Below are 23,574 nucleotides of genomic sequence, written 5' to 3'. Positions count from 1 at the left end.
TTGGTATAAAACATAATGTGTGTTAGTTGTACTTATCCCTACTTCAGACACCTGACTATAACGTCTTGTGTTTTAACACTGCTATTTATGCCATCCTCATAAGTAGTTAGGAAAACACTTAACCATATACCTCACACCTCATTTACCAGTTCAGTATCTAACTCCCTGAACTCCTTTCTAAGACAGTAGTAAACCAATCAGGAAAGCTAAGTGGAAACAGATTGTTAATGTCTAAGAATGGTGGAACTTGCTATACTCTGCTCTTACGGGGGTTTTAATTGTTTTTAATGTGTTATCCAAAGGAAGCAGAAAATATTGTGGTATTTTGCTCTTAGAATTCTTTGCCTTGGTCATCTGAAATTAAAACTGATGGGAATAGTTATCTGTTCTGAGTACCCATAAAAAGGCCCTGATAACGTCAACTAAAATATCATTCTCAAAAAGGATTTGGAATTTATATTCTTCTCAATGTCTCAGTTTCTTCATTTGCTTGCTCTGTTACTGTTGGAAGATGATATCACCTCTCAGTTTGCCCCCCAAAACAAGGCCACCTAGTAGAAGGTTCCTCACCTACCATTTTCTTCATTCAGAATATCTCTGAATATATAACAACCCTTCCAATCTTCTTCCCCCCAAACCTGAGAAAAAAAGAGTCCCTATCTTTAATGCTAATAGCTTACTCCTTAGATCAGAGTCATATTCTTTCTTAGCACCTGGGCTAGGGGTAATTTTTATTTACTTCTTTCCTAGCGTCTTAGTTCTCTTCTATATTGACACCTTTCCTTTAGCCTTCAGATATGCAAAGGTCTAACTGACTTGAAAAGAAAACAAATACTCTGATTTTGAAGACTCCCCAATTATAATCTATTTTTCTTTCAATTATTCATTCTTGAACTGAGGAAACAACTACAAGATGTGTTCAGAAACCCACTGGATCCACAGTGAGACAGAGTTCAGCCAGAACTTCACTGACTACCTGACATCCATAAGTCCCTACTCTGGCTGGTGCGCCCAAGTGACATTTTCAGTCTGTTTGGAATAGTGTCAGTTCAGAGACAGTGTCCAGTTATTTCCCTCAAAGTCCGATTATTTCCGTTTCCCCAGTGCACAGTCATCCTGGTAAAAGATGGTAGGTCTCTTTGGGGAAGGCTGTGAGAAAGACTACAAATTGTTGGCAGTGTAGCAAGATCCTTTCTCTAGTGGATCTGGCCTCTCCTTCATTCAAGAGGTTCTGGGTCTGTAAATTGACTCAAGTATGGACATTGATTGAGAGACCATGACTCTTCTTATGATTCAAGTTAGACTTGTTTACTGACCTAGAACCTGACCTTTTGTGCTTCTACAGATCATATAAGAATTTAGTAGACTTCCCATCTATTTCACTTCTAGTGACACCTTGATCAACTAACAAATACCATAGGTCTCTGAATCAGACTATTCTGATTACTGTTTTTACTACCGTTTATAAGGTAACCACACCCATCTTTAGTGATTATGTGCTGTCTTTTGGCTCCTGTCCTGCCTCGGATCTAATTATCCAACTCTATTTTAGGATTCCAGTTTGATGACAGCAGTTTCCTTGTAATTCCTGACCCACAGAGGAAAAAGACCATAGAGCTCTTCAAGGATGCTAGGGTTCCCATCACAAATTCGTTTCCCATAGTCCTGGTGAAAGATGTGTCTTCTGGACCCTCCTGGTATGGGCAAGCAGGCCTTGAATTATAAATCTACTCTAACATTTCAGTCTTCCTAAGCCTTTATATACTTTCCTCTACAGTGTAACAAAGCAGTTCTGGAATTTCAACTTCATTTAGTATAGCCCATTTTTTGGTTCATGTTTTAGCCAACTAACCAAACTGTTGGAGTCCTTTCTAACCCCTTGAGTGATGACATTAAATATAGAATCTCTGCTTAGTGGATCCATATCAATAAAGTCAGCCTGAGCCAATGTTATATTCCTTCCATTATTACCTCAACACCCTTAATATCCATTCCCACATATGTTTCCTGTATTTCTGTCTGTATAGATTGGAAACATCTTGCAGTTATTTGGAATGTAGCTCAACTCCTTGTGGGTCACATTTTGTACCTCACCTTTCAAGGCCCACTGGAACTTAAGTCTAGTCAAAGGTCTAAAAGCAAAGACACGCAGTGGGGGGTAAGCTAATGAGAATCAGCAGTGCTTTGCAAGGCAAGAACTATATCCTCTTGCCCCATTTATTCATGATAGATCACCTCATTAGTTTTGCTTGATTAGATTTTGACTTTTCCATTTTCCTTATATGTTCCCCTCACAAGGTTACCAATGATCATGTAGTCTAAGTTCAACAACTTTGGAAAATAATTTTGCATCATTTAAAAAAATGTCTGTATGTTGTTTGACATTATTGATTCTTCTTTCATTTCTCTTCTCCTTACTCTAATTCTTCATGTGACCTATTTATAAGAATTCTCCAACATTGAGACATTGAAAATTTTTTTCCTCCCCCTCTCTGTTCTGTCCATACTCTTAAATTAACAGTAATTTATTTCTTTTCTGGATTCCCATGACTCTTGTATTCACTGCTACATATTATGGCACTCTGTCAAAGATTTCTTCCTTAATGGAAGAAAGGCAGGTCCCCAATGTCTGATGCTCTAATGTATTGATGGATAGAAGAAAAAAAAGTTTTTACATTTTAAATTTATTTTTTTTTAATTTTCTTTTCAGCATACTCTGGCTTTCAAAGAAGAAACAAAAACCTTTTATCTACTAGTCGTATACCAGAATAGACAGGAATAGATCTTGGAAGCTTCACTCACCTTTAGTCTATCTTTTTATTTCTCCTTTAGTGTTCAGTGTTCACTTTTAAGGTAATTTTTATAGAGGTGTGCACAACCAGATAAAAGTTGGAAATATAATAGTTTACATTTTATTTCTTTCAGAATTTTGTATTTTGTCTATTCCTGCATTGTCAAAATGGATTATACTCAGCCCCCCTTCCATTATTTTTTGAGTACCAAATTAGTGACTGTATTATTTTGAGCATATGTTTAGTACTCAGAAGACATAGCTTCTATCCACTCATTCTAAATTGGCGAAAATATAGGGAGACACTAGAAGGTTTAGTGCACATGATCATAATTTACTGTTTAGTTAGAATAAAATGCATTATATTGAAGCAAAGTAATTAGAATTGCCTTTTACCTAATAATTGCTACTAATTGCTTTCAAGAGATTAGATCCCCCAACCCCATTTTTAATGACAGTGGAATTATTTTACCCTGCCATAGCATTAATGGTGTTAATACTATTGATTTTCATATTTTCCTTGCATAGTTCAAAATGTCATCTTGTTAACAAGAATTCTTTATCAAGGATAAAAATGCATGTTACTAAATAGGTGGGATAACTATTTTTTGTTTGTTTGTTTTTCATCTCACTAACAAATGGTGCCAACTGGAATGTTTGACTGCCTCCAATGTTATAAAAAAACAGATGATATTTCTTCAACTATGTGGTCAAATTTATTTTAGTCTTCTTTTTGAGCCAACACTTAATAATCAAATAGACTACTCATGAACAACTAGATTTAAGTGACTGAATTAAACTTTGAAAGATCAGATTATATCAAGGTTTGTTTTTTGAAATTAAGATAATATGTGTGTTATCATTTAATCTTCCTTATCCTCATTTAACAGAGAAATGATGAAGAAGCAGTTGTGGATCGAGGTGGAACTCGTTCTATTCTCAAAACACACTTTGAGAAAGAAGATTTAGAAGGTAAGACCTTTTTTCTTGGGATAGCTTGGGTATGCTTTCCAAAAGTATTTCAAAGATAAATGTAGTTTGTCACATTGTGAAGAATTGCAAAAGTTGATATCAGAGTAATGGTAGCTTATTGGGGAGAGGTACATCTGATTGTTTTGGTATAGTCTGGAATGTCAGTAGGCAGACCTGAAAACAATGAGAAGCATCAGTTCATCCAACAGACATTTATTGAACCCCTACTATATTCTAAGCACTGCACTTTGTGTCAATCTTTCAATAATCCCTGCTTCATGTAATTACAATCAATTGAGACATGATGACAGATCAGCATATCAAGTGCTGTATGAGAGGTGAATGTAGGACAGGAGGGGCATCTAACTCAGCCTGTGTTGTCAGAGTAGGCTGTCACTGGAAAAGAGGTAAGAACAATTGGAATTCTCATTTTACTCATATATATATGTGTGTGTGTGTGTGTGTGTGTGTATGTATGTGTGTGTGTATGTGTGTGTGTGTGTATATATATATATATACACACATATGTATAGGAAAGATATAGGCACCAAATTTTTGTGTGTTCTCTTTAATAGGAAGAAGGATGACTAATTCAACAGGGAGGTAGTATGGCCCAGTGGTTAACTGTAAAAGTTCTGAAACCAGACTGCAGTGGATTCAAATGCCAGTGCTGCCCCTTATTTATCATAGGACCTTCAGCCAGTTAGTTACCTTTTCTGCACCTCAGTGTCCTTAACTGTTAAAGCAGGGATTATAATGGAATACATTTCCTAGTTTTTCTATGAGAATTAATAGAAAATTACTTAGAATAGTACCTGGCAAAAGAGTTGCGTAAATATTGTCAATTATTGTTATACCAACATTTAATGTACATACAGGATTAGCTAATTGTCACTAATGAGACATTGTTGCTAATGAGATACAAGGTATAGTATTTGTTATCTTTTGATTGAAAAGTAAAAGCAAGGTGATCTTAAGTACAAGTCATCAGAGAGAGCTCCCAATAAACCACTGAGTTGAGAGGTAAGGGTTTTTTCATTTTAAGCCTCGTAATGTAACCATGTATAGTACAATTAAATTAATTCTTCTTGAATCTTATCTTTAGTCACAACACTGACATAACAGGAGAATTACTATAACCTTTAGAAACAACTCTCAACAACTATATCGACTCTTTGCCTGACATTTTTCTTGTTGCACAATAATACTCAGATCTAAGAAGGTTATGCTTACTGGGTAGGCCTATTGATTTGCTATGTTATCCACATTCATTACATAAATTTAAGGGAGCAAAACCTTCAAAAATCTAGAGTGGTAATGGATAATATTTAAAAAATTATCTTTGGGTTTGAAATGCCATTATATTTTTTTAAACAACATATTTACCTTCCTATTTATGTCATGCTATGACAAGCTATCCCTATCTTTACTAAACACACACCAAGAAAACCTAACACCGCAAGGTGGTAGCCTAGAAACATGCTCAATTCCAAGAAAAAATCATCCTGAGTTTAAAGATGGTAAATAGTCCTTTTTGTTGGAAAATACTTAATAAAAAAATAGGGTTTACTAAGATCATTTTAATTGTTATACCTACATATATTACATATGCTTTGCTTGGCATAGTTAAGAAATATAGACAACAGTGTGCAATGCTTACTAAAAGAGACTTCTGATTGGTGGAGCACAATTGGATTAGCCAGATTTTGTTCTATTTACTGATTTCAATAATGGGTGATTGAATCCAAGAAGTGAATAACTGTGATTAAGTCATTGGTGATTAAAATTAACTATAGAATGCAAAGTAACATTGAATTTTAGAATTTTGAAGGAAAACAGGAAAAAATCTGATTTATATTGACTTTCTAATATTTGTTTTACACACAGCCCGTACTAAATAAACAGTCTAGCATTTGAAGATGCTATGGAGGATTCTCTTGTGATGCACACAAAAATTTAATAGATCTATTAGTTGTTCTGGATCGATTAGCCAGAGTCAGGAAATAGTGCAAGAGTGAAGTGATGGGTATTGTGGTTCAGCAAGAATCAGCTGGCAGCAGAACATCACATAAGTAAGTGGGAGAGCACCAAGGAGAAAGGTAGCATCATTGAGATAATGGTGATGGTAATTCATCTTCTGTTTGGTGTTATGGTAATTCATCCTCTGTTTGGTGTTACTCTAACAGAGTGCCACAGACTGGATAATTTATAAAGAAAATAAATTTATATCTAACAGTTCCAGAGATTGAGAAGTCCAAGATTGGGAGGTCCATATCTGGTTAGGACCTTTGTGCTGTATCATCCCATGGTGGAAGGTGGAAGGATGAGAGCGGGGAGAGAGATTGAGTTTACAGTCTCAAGCCTTTTGATAATCCACATTAATCCATCCATTCCTGAGAGTGGAGCTCTCATGACCTAAACACTTCCCATTAGGCCCCACCTCACAAATTGTTGCACTGGGGATTAAATTTCCAACACATGCCTCTTGGGGACACATTCAAGCTGTAGTATCCTCCTTTTGTGCAATTTAAAGGAAAAGAACAAAACTCCACTTTCAAAGAGCTTCTTTGTTAAGGCAGTTAATACACAATAAATATTTTAAATAAAATGGATTTGGGAATTGCTATCATAAACACATTTTTAAAATATGTAGACTCTTAAAATTTTACATTTGAAAATGAGTGTTTCTCAGGAGTTATGTGTATATATTTATTTAATAAAATTACTGGTGTAATATAACATCCTGAGTACAGATTGTAGAAATGCCAGATGTTTAAAAATATCTGTAAAGTTTCAGGTGCAATACATTTAACGGGAAATGATCCCCTGTTCAATAACAACAGATTGGTATATTAGTTAATTTCTTCATATGTATATTATACATTCTGCTAAATGATATATCAAATGTATAATTTTCTCTCTCTAAGTCTGTTTCTTTATTTTATGTATATCTTGTGCACTTTTATGTCTTTTCCTCCTATTAAAATAGAAAGAAAACAATCTTGTTAAATTCTTCTATTAACCTCCTATTTTTGTAAATCATGCAGTCAGTCGGTACATTCTTTCAGTCTATCTCAATGGTGTCTCTACTCATCTCCTCTCCCTTCCATTCCCACTGCCACTGCTCTACTGCCCTCTCTCTCCTATGTACTTTGGACTGAGTCTTTCCCATTATACAGCCTCCTTAATACTGCCAGAGTGTTCTTTCTAAGCCTACTTCTATTTCCTGCAATAAAAACAGTGAAGGGTATTGAATCCCTGTAATCAGACAACTTCAGGATTCTGAGTAGAGCAAAAATTGTTGAGGTTAAGCTATTTCTGTTTTTGGCCTCCCATGTCAATGTGAGATGAGTACTATCTAAGTATAAGATTACAAAATGGGAAATACATTAATACCCTTAAAATTCTTTTTTCTACTTGCCCTTTAACACATGTCAGATAAAACGTAAGATACCCAGATACATTTGAATTTAAGGTAAAAAATAAACAACTTTTTAGTACAGGTAACATCCCATGCAATATTTTTATTTATTATTTTTTATTTGCTAAATCTGGAAACCTTAGTAGTGGATATTACAGTGAACCACCAATATTCCCCTTTAAGGACTGAGGTATTTATTTCCTCAGTTGCCAGAGGTGTTGCCTGCTTGATGGCTTATACTTACTTCCTCCCCAGGAATTACCTTCAGCTGAAAGGAGCTGCCTCTTGCCTATGGGAGCTGCCTTCCTTGTGGTTTACTGAATGAGTACAATTCAATGAGTACATGACCCTGTAGTCAATGAAGGCTTACAAAAGCCTAGCCCCCTTGCCTCAATATGAGACAACTCTGAAGGGTTGTCCCAGCATCAGAGTTCCATTTGAAATCAATTGAGACCTCTACTGCAATTGCACCATAATTTCAAGCTTTCCCTGTACCAAACAAATTCCCGTAATCCTCCAGTGTTGTTATTGCTGACAGTTTTCCTCAACAAACTCCCTGAACACATATCTCAGAATCTGTTTCCTAGGGAAGCCGATCCTCCAATTGATCATTTCCCTGTTCCCTAAATAGTACCTATAGACGTACTTGATAGTTGGCAGGAGCACTATATTGATTATTTAACTTGTGGAGTTAAGAACTATTGTAGTGGCTTAGGGGACTCTAAACTACTTGATTTGGCCATGATAGTAAATGAAAATCAGTGTTGCACCTGAGGGAGAATGGCAGAGTTTCTTCTCAAGTTTCTGCTGCTTTTAAAGGCCTAAAGTATGTGTCAGTGTGGCCACAACAGAAACTTGTCACATCCTAGAGGATGACAATGGACTACTTCAAATTCACCCAACTGATAGCACCAATTGCAGCTGCAGTATCAGATGTGGGATCTTGGCTACAGCAGGTTAACATGGCCTCAGGAACATGGTATGCAGCTATTGATCTGGAAAATGCATTTTTCTCCCAATTATTATCGAAAAGGAGTACCAGGGGTAGTTACCATTCCTGTGGGAAGTACAACAGTACATATTTATAGTCTTGTTCCAGGGTTATGTTAACTCTCCTACCTTCTATCATAATAGAGTCCAAAGGGATTTGGATGAGTGAATGTTATCCAGAATATCACGTTGTTTCACCATATTAACCCAATGACCAGGAAGTGGCAAGTATGTTGGAGGTCTTGGTAAGAGAGACACATTTCGGTTTCTGTTTCTCAGTGAATCTGATTTAAAAACAACATGAAAAAGAATGCCACTTAATACTGAGCCTTTAACTCCAGGGTGAATGCATGGATAGGTGATGTGAATTTCTATAGGAACTCAGTGAAAATAACCCAATGCCCCTTCAGTTACTCTTATTCACCTCAGTTCTCTCTTCATTGTTCACCTTTGTCCTGTCCAGTTTTTCTCAGAATGAATGATGGCACTTTTTAAAATTTAATGGATATTTTATTTTTTTCAGATATAAACATTGTTTTATCTTCTGCAGGCATAAGGGTAAATTTACCCAAATAGTATGATCTATTAACTACTTAAATGATCATAAAGAGAAGAAAATTTAATAGCTAAAGGTGATGTGCTATAATTTCAGCCATTTTGAATGCAGTGATCAACTACCAATCAAGGAGATGCTATTTAAAATGGGACTATTTTCTTAATTATTTGAAAATATTTTATGTAGATCATATAGGAATAGCATAAGATTTACTATCTTAAATGTTAGCTGAAATTGGTGCTACAAGTAAGTCGAGTTTGAAGTAGTCCAATCATCCTCTAGGATGTGACAAGTTTCTATTGTGGCCACACTGATGCATACTTTAGGTCTTTAAAAGCAGCAGAACTTGAGAAGAAACTCTGCCATTCCTCCTCAGATGCATACTGATTTTCATCAGTATTGCAAGTGTACAGTTCAGTAATGTTAAGTGTATTCACATTGTTGTGCAACCAATATCCAGAACTTTTTTCATCTTGCAAAATTGAAACTTGCTATACAAACAATAGCTCCCCTTTTCTTCTGCCCCCAGTTCCTGTCAAGAACCATTCTACCTTCTGTTTCTATGAATTTACCTACTTCAGATATTTCATGCAAATGGAATCATATACTATTTGTCTTTTCGTGACTGACATATTTTATTTAGTATATAAAGTCCTCAAGTTTCAGTCACGTTGTAGCATGAGTCAGAATTTTCTCCCTTTTTAAAGTTGAATAACATCTCATTGCATGTACCACATTTCCCGTCCTTTCAACTGTAGAACTTTTGAGTTGCTTCACTATTGTGAATAATGTTGTTGTGAACATGGATATGCCAATATCTCTCTGAGATCTTGTTTTCAATTCTTTTTAAGATATACCCAGAAGTGGGAATAGTGGATCATGTGATAATTCTATTTTTAATTTTTTGAGGAACAGCCATGCTGTTTTCCATAGTGGCTGCACCATTTTATATTCCCAACAAAAATGCACAAGGGGTCTCCACATCCTTGCCAACACTTATTTTCTGGGGTGTGTGTGTGAGTGTGTGTGTTTTGATAGTTATGGTAATGGATGTGAGGTGATATCCCACTGTAGTTTTGATTTGCATTTCCCTAATACTGATGTTTAGCATCTTTTCATGTACTTGTTGCTCACTTGTATATCAGCTTTGAGAAATACCCATTCTAGTCCTTTGTCGAATTTTTTAATAAGCGAGTGACTTGAATGGACATTTAACCCTATCAAATTTTTAACTTTAAAAAAATATTAAAATTAATTTTTTAATTTAAAAAAATTTAATAGGGTCAAAAAATTTTAATTAATTATTATTAGATTAACATGGCTGTTTTATTGTTACTGAGTTGTAGGAGGTCTTCATATATTCTAGACAGTAACCTGTTATCAGATATATGATTAGTCAATATTTTCTCCTATTCTATATGTTGCCTTTTAAATCTATTGGTTGTGTCCTTTGATGCACAGACATTTTTTAGTTTGATACAGTTCATTTTGTATATTTTACTTTTATTGCCTATGCTTTCAATGTCATGGCCAGGAAATCTTTGCCAAATTCAATATAATGAAATGTTTTCCTATGTTTCTGTATTAGTCCATTTTCACGCTGCTGATAAAAGCATACTCAAGATTCGGCAATTTACAAAAGAAAGTGGTTTAATGCACTTACAGTTCCATATGGCTGGGAAGGCCTCACAATCACAGAAGGCAAGGAGGAGCAAGTCACATCTTACATGGATGGCAGCAGGCAAAAAGAGAGAGAGCTTGGGCAGAGAAACTCCCATTTTTAAAACCATCAGATCTCCTGAGACCCATTTACTATCATGAGAACAGCACAGGAAAGACCCACCCCCATGATTCACTCATCTTCCACTGGGTTCCTTTCACAGCATATGGGACTTATGGGGCTACAAGATGAGATTTGGGTGGGGACACAGAGCCAAACCATACCAGTTTCCTTTTAAGAGCTTTATAGTTTTGGGTCTTGAAGTTTAAGTTTTTGATTCATTTTGAGTTAATTTTTGCATATGGTATGGGAACGTCAACAGTTTTACTCATTATATCTCTTTGTTTCTTAACATTATACTTGTTACAACCTGCATTAGGTTTACACAGGTTGAATTTCTTTTCCAAATCATTGTTATATAGACAACCTCCTTGGAGAGAGAGAATGTTATTTCTCATGTTTGAGCAAGTGCTTATAACATAATTTCTGCTACTTTCTACAGTCCAAGAACATAGAAGTAGTAAAACATTAGGAATATTATTACAGACTTTCTGTTCAAAAACTTTCTGTATTGTCCCATGCCAAATTAATGCCTTCTCATATCCTTCATTTGCTAGTGTTTTCCTCTGCACAGAAATAGAATGCTCATTCTGCCCATCCATTAGTGTTACCTTCTAAGAGTTATCATCTTTCCCCGGATAATAAGAATTATTTTTCTCCTCTTAACCTCTCCTTATGAAAGTTTATGCCTTTTCTTATATGACTGTTTTACATATCTATACATCTTTGTTATTTGATTATAAACTCATTGAGGGATAAATTTTCATCTTTTACATTGTTGCATTCTCCCTGGGATCCAGCACTTTTACTTAAACTGGATAGGTACTAAAAAATGTGTTGCATTGAATGCCATTCATATATATTTCAATAATATGTCACTGATCGTGCGATAACTTTAATTTATAATGTAATTAGATGCATAATTAATGTTCATCAAATATTCAAACATTTTACACATAAGTACGGGAAGTTTCTAATAATGTTGCATATGCTAAGATAAATACATCTGATTACATTTTAATCTAATATTCAGGAATTCACAAAAGTATAACTTTAATGAAAAAGTTAAAATAATAATAAATTATTGGCCTGCAAATTAAATTTAAAGATACTTTAAAAAAATTATATTGCTTTTAGCAGATATTAATATCTTTTAAGTCAAAAGTTTAATAGAGGAAATAATGCCCCGTGTTGATATTCTTTTGCTTATTGCATTTGGGCAAAAAGAATTGGCTTACTCGTTTATTTCCTTTTGGGGCCAAATAGTACACTATAGACCTGTCTTAGTTTGTTTTGTGTTGCTAAAACAGAATACCTGAGTAATTTATGAAGAAAATAAGTTTATCTAGGTCATAGTCTTGTAGGCTGGGAAGTTCAAAAACTATGGCAACAGCATCTTCTTGGCTTCTGGTGAGGGCTTTTGTGCTTCATCTTAACATGGTGGAAGGCCAAAATGGAAGTGGCCATGTGTGAAAGGGCAAAACTCAAGAAATATCCTTGCTCTTCAAGAAATAACAACCTGCTCTTGAGGGAGATAATCCATTTTTATGAGAACTAATGCCATCTTGCAGGAGTGAAAACTCCCTCACTACCATGAGAAGGGCACCAAGCCATTCATAAGGGATCCACCCTCATGAACTGAACACCTCCCACTAGGTTCCACCTCCGAACACTGCCACATCAAATTTTAACATGAGGTTTTGGTGGGGACAAACCATATCCAAACCACAGCAAGACCCAAAGTTCAAAGATAATATAAGTAAAGCACCTAGCATTGAGCTATTATACAACATAATTCTATCAATGGCAGTATTCTCCTACTTTTCTCATTTCACCCAGTGCATTCTTGAGCTCTAAAAGATAACTAAAATTGTTTTTTCTAACTAGAATTATTGTAATTTCAAGTGTTTTAGACTAAAAAGCCAAATATAGTAAGTGCATATCTTGTAATTATAATATTTTGCAACTAAAGTGAAAACAGTTTTAAAATAAAGAAAAAAAGTGAAAATTAGGGCTGGGCCTCTACTTTCTAATATTTTGCCTCTAAAATCTTATGCCAAGGATATTGGCAAACAACAGCCTATTGGCCAAATTTTTTTCTGCCACCTTTATTTGCATGGCCTTTGAGCTAAGAATAATTTTTACATTTAAAAGTGATAGGAAAGGATCAAAATAATATTTATGACATAAAATTACATGAAATTCAGACTTTAATGTTTCTTAATAAAGCTTTATTGGAACATAACCATGTTCTTAATTACATTTTGTCTATAGCTGTTTTTGCACTACAATGGTAGAGTTGTGTCATTGTGACAAAGAATATATGTGGCTTCATTTTGGTTCACACTGCTACTCAGTATACTACAAATCATAGTGAGTTTGAGTGCCATTCATATTACTGCATACAACATTTTATTTATTTTTATTACCAGTGCATATCCATCATGTCAGAACAAGAAAATAGGAGAAAAATTAACTATGATTGTCTTGCTTTTATGGCACAGTGGAGTGTGGATTATTTTATTTAAATAGATGACAAAATATGTATTTATTATGTAATGACACTATAGCTATGCTAAAAGAAAAGAATATATCTCGACATAACCAGACTAATCACTCATCACAATATTCCTGACTCACAAGAAGACAACAGTCATAAATATTAGAAGGCTTAAAATGGAATTTCTCATTATAGCAGGGTTTTCTCACAAAAGGACAGTGAGACTTCAACCAAAGTACATTTCTGAATGGATCATTTGTTAGCCAAGTATGCCCTTACAAGACTGTGACACTCTAAGCAGGGATATCAAAATGTCCACCCACACAATACATGCCTTAATGAAAAGCTCAGTACCAGTTTCAGGCAATTTAAAACCTTAGCCTTTATTATATTGTAAATTAAGTAGAGTTATTTATTCTATTACGATCTCCTTTTTGAAATATACTTTTACATCATTTCTAATGCTTTCCTTGCAGAGCAGCTCTATAATTATTGATTTTTTAAAATTCTTCATTTCAATTTAATCTATTAATATCTTTAATCTCATTCTCAGGAAAAGTTACTTATTGCAGAAATAATGCAAATAGAACATAGTTTTTACAATTTCTTCCAAATTAAGCTTGCACCTGGATAAAAATTTTTACGTGCCAAAATATTTAGATATTATTTGACATGTTTTCTGTTTCATAGGAGAGATTACATTGTTTAATAATAAAAAAATGCATCTCTAAAAGGATAATCTGACTTTGTAAAATTATAAATTCTAATTTTCAGTCAAAACAACCCTGAATGTGAACTTATCAGAATCTTGTCTGAGTGATTACAACCCCCTCCCCCAACCTTAAAAAACACACCACCAGCCCCACTCTCCACCAGTATGGCCAAACCAAAGGAAACGAGAAGCAGGAACATAGCTACACAGGTCAGAGCCAAATATTAAGAGTAAAAATGGTATCTTGAGCTTTCGGAACCACAAATTTTCAAAGTGAGTCAGGGGACAGAGTAGCAGCTCCATTTTCAAACAGAAGTAACTACATTTTTCTAATCAACTGCTGTGTTATGGAGCATAAACTGCAGGAAATGATGGATTAATGTCATTTTATGTATCAGATAAGCAGGAGGAAGTATCAGTGGTGTGCTTTATTTGGTGAGTCAATCTTGATAAACATATTCAATAAACAGCTTCCACTTATGTCCTTTAATGCAGTACAATGCTTTTTAAAAAAATATTCAACTTGTGTGTACATCAACCAGAAAATGTTCTATATAAAAACTATTTTGCTTGGGTTTTGAGATGAATGTTTCATATCTATATATGTATTAAAATTATTTAAATACGAGGAAAAAGAACTTGTTTGCTGTTGGTAATGAAATCATGTTTAATTATAGTAGCTGAAAAAAATGTGCCAAGGGTAAACAAACTTGTTTAATGCTATTAGTCTTCAGGTGAGAACAGTTGCTTGAAGAGTTGGGGACACTGGGAGCAACATAGATGGTCAATGAAAAAATGATGGAAGATTAATGTCACCCATGTGTGGAGTAGGAAACCTTCCTCCTCACCACAAACACACCAATTCAGGAACAATTCACAGAAAAATTCCCTTTGTGGGAAATCCAGCAACTAATTGAAGGGCTCCTGCACCCTGGGCGAATGCAAAATGAGATCCATTGAAGCTGGTGAGGATATTCAGGACAGCTGTCTGCCAAAATTTCTACCCCCAACGCAACACCATACTGGGAAAAGAGTCCCAGCTCTCAGCTTCTCCCAGAGGAGGTTTGGGCATCCAATACCCCACCTTCGGTGAGGGCTACCCAAAGGACTGGCTTCTATGTTCTCTGTCTTAAAGTGCTAATGGTGTGGAATTATCTCGCCACCTGGGGGAGAACAGAGATGGTGGCTTAGATTGATTAAACAGAGATGGTAGCCACTATAGCTTTTCCTCCCTAGCTCAGAGCATAGAGCCGGCAAACAAAATCCCTACCTTTCAGCTTCTCCCTGGGGATGGAAAGAGTTGGTACATACATTAAACTTTCCAGGGGTTTTCCAAAGGATTGGCTGAAATCCCAAAGAATTCAGTCTCACTCATCCTGGTGCACTCACAAGACCTGGCAAACCCTAGACACCTGGGGCTACAATAAATACACAAGCAAATGAGTTGAACAGGCAATAGGTTTAAGAGGCTTTAGAATCTCTGCCTGGACTTATTGGTGGGGATCTTCCATATGAGGCCAACTCTTTGTGAAGACTGAGAGAGAAGGCTGCTTTATCTGATGCAAAGACACTATCTCTTTTGGCTTATATAGTTTATGTTGAGAAATCCACTGCTAGTTTGATGGAATTTCCTTTATAGGTGACCTGACCCTTCTCTCTAACTCTCTTTAAGATTTTTTCTTTAGCATTGACCTTGGTTAGTCTGATGACTATATGCCTTGATGATGTTTATCTTATATAGTATCTTGCAGATGTTCTCTGAATTTCTTTTATCTGGAAGTCTACCTCCCAGCAAGATCAGGAAAATTTTTCTGAATGATTCCTTTAAATACGTTTTCCAAATTGCTTACTTTTCCTTCTTTCTCAGGAATACTTATAAGCTATAGGTTTGGTCAATTTACATAATCCCATCTTTCTCAAAGGCTTATTTTAAAATGCTTTTCTATTTATTTTGTCTGACTGGATTAATTTGAAAGAACAATGTTTAAGCTCTGAAATTCTTTCTTCTACTTGGTCTAATCTTTTGTTAATGTTTTCAATTGTATTTGGAAATTACTTTTGTGAATTTTTTATTTTCAGAAGTTCTATTTTTTAAAATATAGCTATGTTTTCTTTCATTTTCTGAGTTGTTCTTCTGGTTTCTTTTATTGGTTTTCAACATTCTCTTGGATATAATTGCACTTCTTTAGAATCCGTATCTTGAATTCTTTATCAGTCATTTTTTTTGTTTAGGATCCATTGCTAGAAAGCTAGCCAGATCCTTTGGCTAGCTTTAAAACACTGTCTTTTTATACCACTGGAGTTCTTGCACTGATTCCTTCTCATGCGAAGGAGTTGTTGCTTCTAAGTTTTGAATTTGCTATTGTTTGAATGGGACTTTAGCATGTTTATTCTTTTTTCCCTTGAGGGTATGGCTGTGGTATATGTTGTGTGTGATTACTTGGCTTCTTTTTTGGGGCTTTCACTGTGCCAAGACTCTGCATGGGCTCCTTGGTTATGGATAGCCTTTATGTGGTGGCTTTCTCAAATGCTGCTTGTTGTAGACATGTATCAGGCATATGCGCCAACACACTATCTTCTGTGTAACTAGGAGAGCAGAGGTCTCAGGAAACTTATCTTGTACACTAGTACTATACCCTTCTGACAGTAAGTTTTTTATTTGGTGTTGCAATTCAGTCTCCAGTCAAGTAGGTGGTGCTTAAGAGTAAGAATCCACTCACCCTCAGGCAGTCTAATGATGAATGAAGACACGGTCCTAATTGAGGTTAGTGTAGGGAGCTTGTGTTGGAGTGAACTGGTCTTGGTGGTAGAGGCAGGGGGCTGCATTAGCCCCTCATCCTGGGCAGGCAGGAATGTGGTCCGTTTTCCTATCACACATCTCTCTGTCACAGGGCTCATGATCTTCAGCACATAGACATTGCTCTTTGGCTCCCAGGCTAAAGTGAAACTGAGGTCTGCAGAATTGCCCCTCTGGTGGCTACCACCAAAATGGGTTCAGGGCAGAGCCTCTTCCTGCGGGCCAGAGCAAATAGCTCTTTAACTTGTCTGCCCTTTATTGCTGGGACACTGCCATTCTGTGTAGGGATGGGGAGACAGGTCCCACCCTTCATGCATGCCTGGGTGGCATTGGCTCACTTTCAGTGAGGTGTAGCTGCCACGAAGAGTGCTGGAAAGGCTGTCTCCAAGTGCACTCACGTCAGCCCTCAGCAGGAAAAGCCTCTGCTGCATCCGCAAGAGTGCACGAGGGGAGCAGGAGATGACTCGCTCTCCTCGGCTGTTTCCAGCCACCACTGCCACCCCGTTCAGCCATTGGCTGTGTTTCCTTTTCCAAAGTGGGGCTTTGGCAGACTGTTTTCTGCCCTCCCATAGGAGTGGCCTGCACTGAGGCCTAGATTTCCACGGAACCTGCAGCTCCCCAGAGACCCGCCAGTCTCCTGCAGTTGCCAAAGTCAGAACGGGTTCTGAGGTATGTTTGCAGGGGATCTGGTAGTGTGGCAACACAAGGACTGAGGTTCCCTGGACAGGGCAGTGGCCCATAATGAATGCACAACCAGTGTGGCACCTGCTCTCTCAGGGCCTGAAGGGAATGTGGGAACACCAGCACGAGCTGGCCACCTGAGGCTCCCACCCCAGAGAGTTCCCAAATTGCCACCAACTGCATTGCCTAGGATTTCAAGGGCAGAGGGGTTCTGTGACAATTTGTCAGCCAGCAGTTTGTCACAGGAGTGAGGGGCAGAGAAGCACCCCAACCTACCCTTTACATGGGACTCCGAGTTCCTCACGGGACAGTGTCTGCCAGACTTTTGCTACTTTCCTTGTCTGCACCCCAGTTTCTTCCTGTGGGCTCTCTGAAAGGTCGTGGCTCTCTTCCTTCAGCTTTCCATTTGGATCATGACCATTCAACTGTAACTTTGATCTTTCTACAAACTGACGTCTGACATCCCTAGTCAGTTATCTTGAAAAAAAAAAAAACTACACTAAAGTTATAAAAATAAAAGTAATTGCACTGTGACATTACAAAGGCTACCATATCACTAGGTGACAAGAATTTTTCACCTCATTATAGTCTTATGGTACCACTGTTTTATATGTGATCCATCATTTGACTGAAACATCATTATGTATGACTGTACATACCAAATTGCCAATATAATTAGAAAGTGGATTCTACTTCTGGAAATCAATGTTGTCTTCACAGAGACAGAGGTGGGCTTTGAAGGATAAATAGGTGTTAAGAAGGCAAAGAAGGAAGGATCTGTTATATTCTGGAAATGACAAATATGATGTGGCTAAAGCATTGGGATTGTGTCTCGGGGCATAAAATGTGACTGGATATAAAGTTTAAATCTTTACATGAGGTAGGTCAAATTGTGGAGAATGAATTAATCCTTGAAGTCACTCTATGAGATAAGGACATTATTATCTCCATTTCACAGATAAGGGAACTAAGGCACAGAAGATTAAATAACTTAAATATGTCACCTGACTGGTAAGTGATATGGCAAGGATTCAAACCCACAAGGAAGACTTGTACATATTTACTGACTTTTCATGACAATTTTATAAAGGTGAGAATATTCTATTATAAAGCAATAAGGAATTTGATATTTAATACCCATATCACAATAGTTTTACAAATGTTTTAGCAAAAGTTTTAGAGTTAGAAAATTCCCATTGAACTAAGATTTATCCCCATAATTAGGAAACCCACTCTCCCATTGGAGACTACTTTTATTATAGCCTCATGTTCTCTTACTTTAAGTTATCTTGTCTGCTGTACCACAAAATAAAAGTCTTATAATTTCCTTATTTCAAATGTTTTCCTTTGAAAAAGAAAGAACCATTTTTTTCTGATATTATTGGTTGATTAATTTTTGTGCAACTTAGTAGTACTAATATAGGATCAATGTCAACTGGTGGAGCAATTCTAAGGGTGTTTGCTCCATTAGTAATAACCAGTGGAGTTAATTAATTACACAGGGTTCATTTGAAATTGTAGGTTTTGCCTGTCAAACACTGGATATCTTAGGATGATAAATGTGGAGATGGACTAATACTGAATATTTCATTTCAGAAAATACAGCCAATAGTAAATTTCAGCCTTTTATTGAGCTATCTTTGACACATCTTATAATAAACTGTTCTGTTTATCAATGGGTATCCTAGGAATAAGAACTAAGTAAGAGACAATTATTTTAAAGTCTTAAATAATAGAATTTACTTTTGTGTGGGCAAAAGACACAAGTAGACACTTCTCAAAAGAAGACATACAAGCGGCCAAAATAGGAAAAACAAAAAGCTCAACATCACTAATCATTAGAGAAATGCAAATCAAAACTTCAATAAGATATCATCTCACACCAGTCAGAATGGCTATTATTAAAACGTCAAGAAACAACAGATGCTAGTGAGGTTGTGGAGAAAAAGGATTCCTTTACACTATTGGTAGAAGCATAAATTAGTTCAACCATTGTGGAAGACAGTGTGGCAATTCTTCAAAGACCTAGAGGCAGAAATACCATTTGACCCAACAATGCCATTATTGTGTACATACCCAAAGGAATATAAATCATTCTATTATAAAGATACATGCATGCATGTGTTCATTGTAGTGCTATTCACAATAGCAAAGACATGGAATCAACTTAAATGCCCATCAATGATAGACTGGCTAAAGAAAATGTGGCACATATATACCCTGGAATACTATGCAGCCATAAAAAGGAACAAGATCACGTCTTTTGCAGGGACCTGGATGGAACCGGAAGCCATTACCCTCAGCAAACTAAAGCAGTAACAGAAAACCAAATACCACATATTCTCACTTATAAGTGGGAGTTGAATGAGAACACATGGACACATGAGAGGAAACAACACACACTGAAGCCTGTTGGAGGGTAGGAGGTGGGAGGAGGGAGCACTTCAGGAAGAACAGCTGATGGATGCTGGGCTTAATACCTAGGTGATGGGTTGATATGTGCAGCAAACCACTATGGCACACATTTATCTATGCAACAAACCTGCACATCATGCCCTTGTACGTCTGAACTTCAAAATAGAAGTTGGAGATTAAAATAAGAATTTACTTTTGTTCCAAAATTAACTCTCAGATGTTCCATGTTTCATCATTTTATTTTTTCACATAATCTGTGTATGTGACTCACATCAGTTTATTTTGGTATATAATTTATTTCTGATATTTTGTTTATTTGAAATGAGAGGTAACTGGGTAATTATCTATACTCTGCTTTACCATGTATTTTATTTCCAAGTAAATTTGAAAAATCTGAAGTATTTTCCTAAATTTGATCATGGCTTATTTGACAGTTTACAAGTACTTAAAGGCATGTGTTTGCATGTGGATAATAACAAAGAGCTAAGAAATCTTACAAAAGTATAGTTTCATAATTTGGGGGTCTTAGTTATACATTTTACATCTCTAGGTTAGGAACTCATATTGTTAATCTCCCTTCATAGTTCCTTATAACTAAACTCTGTTTAGTATGATTTTCTGCTTCTCAGAGGCATAATAACTCACTATTTGGTATATTTTCTCTTTAATGTGACATATGACATGTTTTCTGTGGATACAGAGAACTGTGTATTTGTGTGCATATGTATATATAATGTTTTCAACCAATCACTATTTCAGAGAAAAAAATAGATGAAAAGAAACTTGTTTTCATTACATTAAATACAATCCTATACATATTAAGAGGAAGTTTTATAGCAAGAACTTGTTCCTTTAATCATTATTTTTCTTGAAAATTATTTAATACTTTTAAGACAAGCCACAAATGACCAAAGTCTCTTAATATTAACCACATAGATTTATATTAACACTATATTTTTGTTTTGAATTTTCTAGACATCTGAGACTTAAATATGTTCTTATTTAGTTAAAGAGTTTAATAGTATGGGAGTAGTACTATGAAGGTGACATTGTGAAGGAGATCAACTTAGTTTACTTTTTGACTGAATTCTTAAATCTCTATTTCACCTGTCTCCCTCCTGGAACTATAGCTTAAAACTCCTCAGCTGCATACAGTACATAGCCTTCACAGGTTATCTCCTTTCTATAAAGTCCTCTCACAATATAAACAGGTGTAGCTACGAGTCAGTTAGGACATGTCTTAAGAAAAGTATTAGCAGGCCGGGCGCGGTGGCTCAAGCCTGTAATCCCAGCACTTTGGGAGGCCGAGACGGGCAGATCACGAGGTCAGGAGATCAAGACCATCCTGGCTAACCCGGTGAAACCCCGTCTCTACTAAAATACAAAAAACTAGCCGGGCGAGGTGGCGGGCGCCTGTAGTCCCAGCTACTCCGGAGGCTGAGGCAGGAGAATGGCGTGAACCCGGGAGGCGGAGCTTGCAGTGAGCTGAGATCCGGCCACTGCACTCCAGCCCGGGCGACAGAGCAAGACTCCGTATCTAAAAAAAAAAAAAAAAAAAAAAGAAAGAAAGTATTAGCACTCACCAATATTAATTCAATGCTAATAGGGTACTGAGCCAAACACGGAGGACACTGAGTCAAATTTCCATTTCACATTCTTCATTCTCCAAGGAGGTTTAGATACTGCTGCTGCCAATAGGGTGATTGAGCTCTAGAACCCTTTGGGAAAAATAAATTACTGTGGCCACTTTGCACATAAATGTTTAAATTTAAAATAGCAATTGATATAAATTCTGATAATAATGAATAAATATTAAATAATAATTGAAAGTGATGATGTTCTTGGTTTGGGGGATAATACTCATAATCTTAGCAGTACCAGAATCATTGCAACCCTAATAGGATTAATTACATTTTGGAATATCAGTATTCCGAGATTACTATTTTGAATGTTCTCTTTTATATTTTCTCCAAGTAAACTTTTTGCTTCCTCATTGTTTTTTAGAAATTATATTTTTTTAAATTGACAGATAAAATTTTATGTATTTATTGTATACAACATGATGCTTTGAAATATATATATATATGCATTCTAGAATACTTAAATATAGCTAATAAACATATGCCTTACCTCACATAGTTATTATTTTTGTAGTGAGAATACTTATCCACTCTCACTATTTTTCAGGAATACAATATGGTATTAACTATTGTCACTATGCTGTACAATAGATCTCTTGAACTTATTTCTGCTGTCAAACTAGAATTTTATATCCTTTGACTAGCATTACCCCAGCCCCTTCCTCAGCCCCCCAAGTGCCCCAGGCCCCAGTAGCCATTATTCTATTCTCTAGTTCTATGTGTTTGCCTCCCCATTCTATCTTCCCTGTTCCTCACTACCTAGTCATTCCTAGTGCCCACAGTGTGTTACAGCTGCCGAAAGCACGGTGAAAAAGTATGTTTTCTTACCTTCTCTCTCTCTTCTTAATGCGTTTCAGGTGGGAAGATAATTTAAAAAACCCAAAATGATTGAAATCATTATTAGCAGAAAGTAAAATTTTAATTTCCTGCTGGTACAATAAGCTTTTGTCTGGTCTCTGGGGCAGGAAGATTATGAATATTCTTTTTTGCCACTTTCAAACTGCTTCTAAATGCCTCAGGTACATTTGTAATACAAAAATATGGCAGCCTAATTAGCAAAATAATTTCTAATTTTGAGCTAAATTATATAAGATTATGCCTGTTTTTCTGTTGCATAATTCAATTTGTTTCCTGTAATGATAATTGCCATGATTGACTTAGAGGACGATATAGCATTAAAAATATTTTATGACATCACAGTGATTAATCCAAAACTATCAGCATCAATAAAGTTAATAATATTGTTCATGAAAACAAAGGTCATGTTTATGAAATTGAAACATTGTTTATATGTGAGTGGCCTATTTTTCTCATGCTACTGCACTAATTTTCTCTTACGGTTTATAAATATGAATCCTAAATATTAAAGTAGTGCTATTTATTGCCAACTCTAGTGGTCTTCTATCCTTAGCCTTTTTGAATTCACAAAATTCCTGTAAGCTGTAGACTATTTTCCCCAACTTACAAATAAAGAAATTGAGGTTCAAAAAAGTAAGTTGCCGATAAATAGGTTCTAGAGATCTACTATACAGCATAGTGCCTATAGCTAACAATACTGTATTGTATACTTAAAGTATTCCAAGAAGGTGAATCTTATGTTGTATTCTTACCACGCACATACAAATAATAATAATGATAGTAAAGGCATTAGGAAGCTTTGGGATGTGATAGATGTATTTCCACATGTAAGTGCTGTAAGAGTTCACATGGGTATAACTCAAGTGCCCCAGATGTATCCTGTGGCCCTTCTGTATTGAATATACATAAGGTAAACACACTGAAGAAGATGGATATATGAAAAAGTCTAATATGCCAGCCTAATTAAGTTAAATTGGGTATAGAACATTGTCAACAACAAGAAAAGGAATATTAGGTTGTTCCATCTCTATGTTCACACCAAGCATGAGGCAGCAACGTTCTAATAATCCTCCTGCTCTTCCCCCTTGCCTCCTCAATAGCCTTAATTTGTAGCATTTGCCAATATCTGTCATTAAATATTTTCTCTATGGCCAATTTTATACCACTGAGGTGTTTTCACTGAACATAAAGTTAGGAAGAGATGCATGTAACTGGCACAGGTGAGCTGTGGTAAGCCAGTTCTAGCATACCACTGCTGCCAGCTTATCTATGGTAGAGTGTAAGCCATAGTTTTCATCAAAAGTGTCCTGTAAAAAAAATCATTGAAAAATGAGAAATGCAGTTTCAATTGTGTCAATATAAGTCAATTTTTATTGAAATGAACATTGAAGATGGTACTTTTTTTTAAACTTCCTGATTAAAACAGATGAAGTATGTTAATATGTGTCCCTGGGCCCTCTG

General features: G+C 36.0%; 1 protein-coding gene across 1 annotated transcript in view; it reads left to right on the top strand.

The window, feature by feature from the left end:
- SLC4A10 (solute carrier family 4 member 10) overlaps positions 1-23,574 on the top strand; it is a 304,764-nt gene that overhangs the window by 62,619 nt on the left and 218,571 nt on the right. The window contains 1 exon segment of the mRNA XM_017855802.1: positions 3,682-3,763. Coding sequence (XP_017711291.1) covers positions 3,682-3,763 — 82 coding nt within the window.

The sequence above is a fragment of the Rhinopithecus bieti genome, unplaced genomic scaffold, assembly GCF_001698545.2.
Source record: "Rhinopithecus bieti isolate Rb0 unplaced genomic scaffold, ASM169854v2 scaffold_40377, whole genome shotgun sequence".
Classification (NCBI taxonomy): Eukaryota; Metazoa; Chordata; class Mammalia; order Primates; family Cercopithecidae; genus Rhinopithecus; species Rhinopithecus bieti.
Note: the sequence above shows the minus strand (reverse complement) of the source record. Positions and strands in the feature narration are given on the sequence as shown.